The following is a 271-nucleotide window of genomic DNA, read 5'->3' as shown; positions in this document are numbered from 1 at the left end:
CAGCAGCAGCAGCAGCAGCAGCAGCAGCAGCAGCAGCAGCAAATACCTGCAAAGCTGCGGCAGCTGCGAGGGTTTGAGGGCCTTCAGGTCCCTGGGGACGTTCACGGCAGACAGCAGCGACGGCGTGGCGGGGCCCGGCAGCCTGCTGCTGCTGCTGCTGCTGCTGCTGCTGCTGCTGCTGCTGCTGTTGCTGTTGCTGCTGAGGTAGTTGCTGCTGCCAGGGAAGAGAGGAGGCAGAGATCGCCGAAACAGCTGCTGCTGCTGCTGCTGC

The 271-nt window shown here is 64.9% G+C and overlaps 2 protein-coding genes across 2 annotated transcripts in view; one reads left to right on the top strand and one right to left on the bottom strand.

Annotated features, from left to right (window-relative positions):
- EMH_0045420 (uncharacterized protein) overlaps nt 1-77 on the top strand; it is a gene marked incomplete at both ends in the record, with an annotated part of 1,530 nt that extends 1,453 nt beyond the window's left edge. The window contains one exon of the mRNA XM_013496067.1: nt 3-77. Coding sequence (XP_013351521.1) covers nt 3-77 — 75 coding nt within the window. The remainder of the gene's footprint in view (nt 1-2) is intronic.
- A 24-nt stretch (nt 78-101) lies between these two features.
- EMH_0045410 (uncharacterized protein) overlaps nt 102-271 on the bottom strand; it is a gene marked incomplete at both ends in the record, with an annotated part of 1,184 nt that continues 1,014 nt past the window's right edge. Inside the window, one exon of the mRNA XM_013496066.1 lies at nt 102-271. Within this exon, the coding sequence (XP_013351520.1) occupies nt 102-271 (170 nt within the window).

The sequence above is a fragment of the Eimeria mitis genome, genomic scaffold, assembly GCF_000499745.2.
Source record: "Eimeria mitis Houghton genomic scaffold, Emh_scaff1893, whole genome shotgun sequence".
Taxonomy (NCBI): domain Eukaryota; phylum Apicomplexa; class Conoidasida; order Eucoccidiorida; family Eimeriidae; genus Eimeria; species Eimeria mitis.
This window is presented reverse-complemented; position numbering and strand designations above follow the sequence as displayed.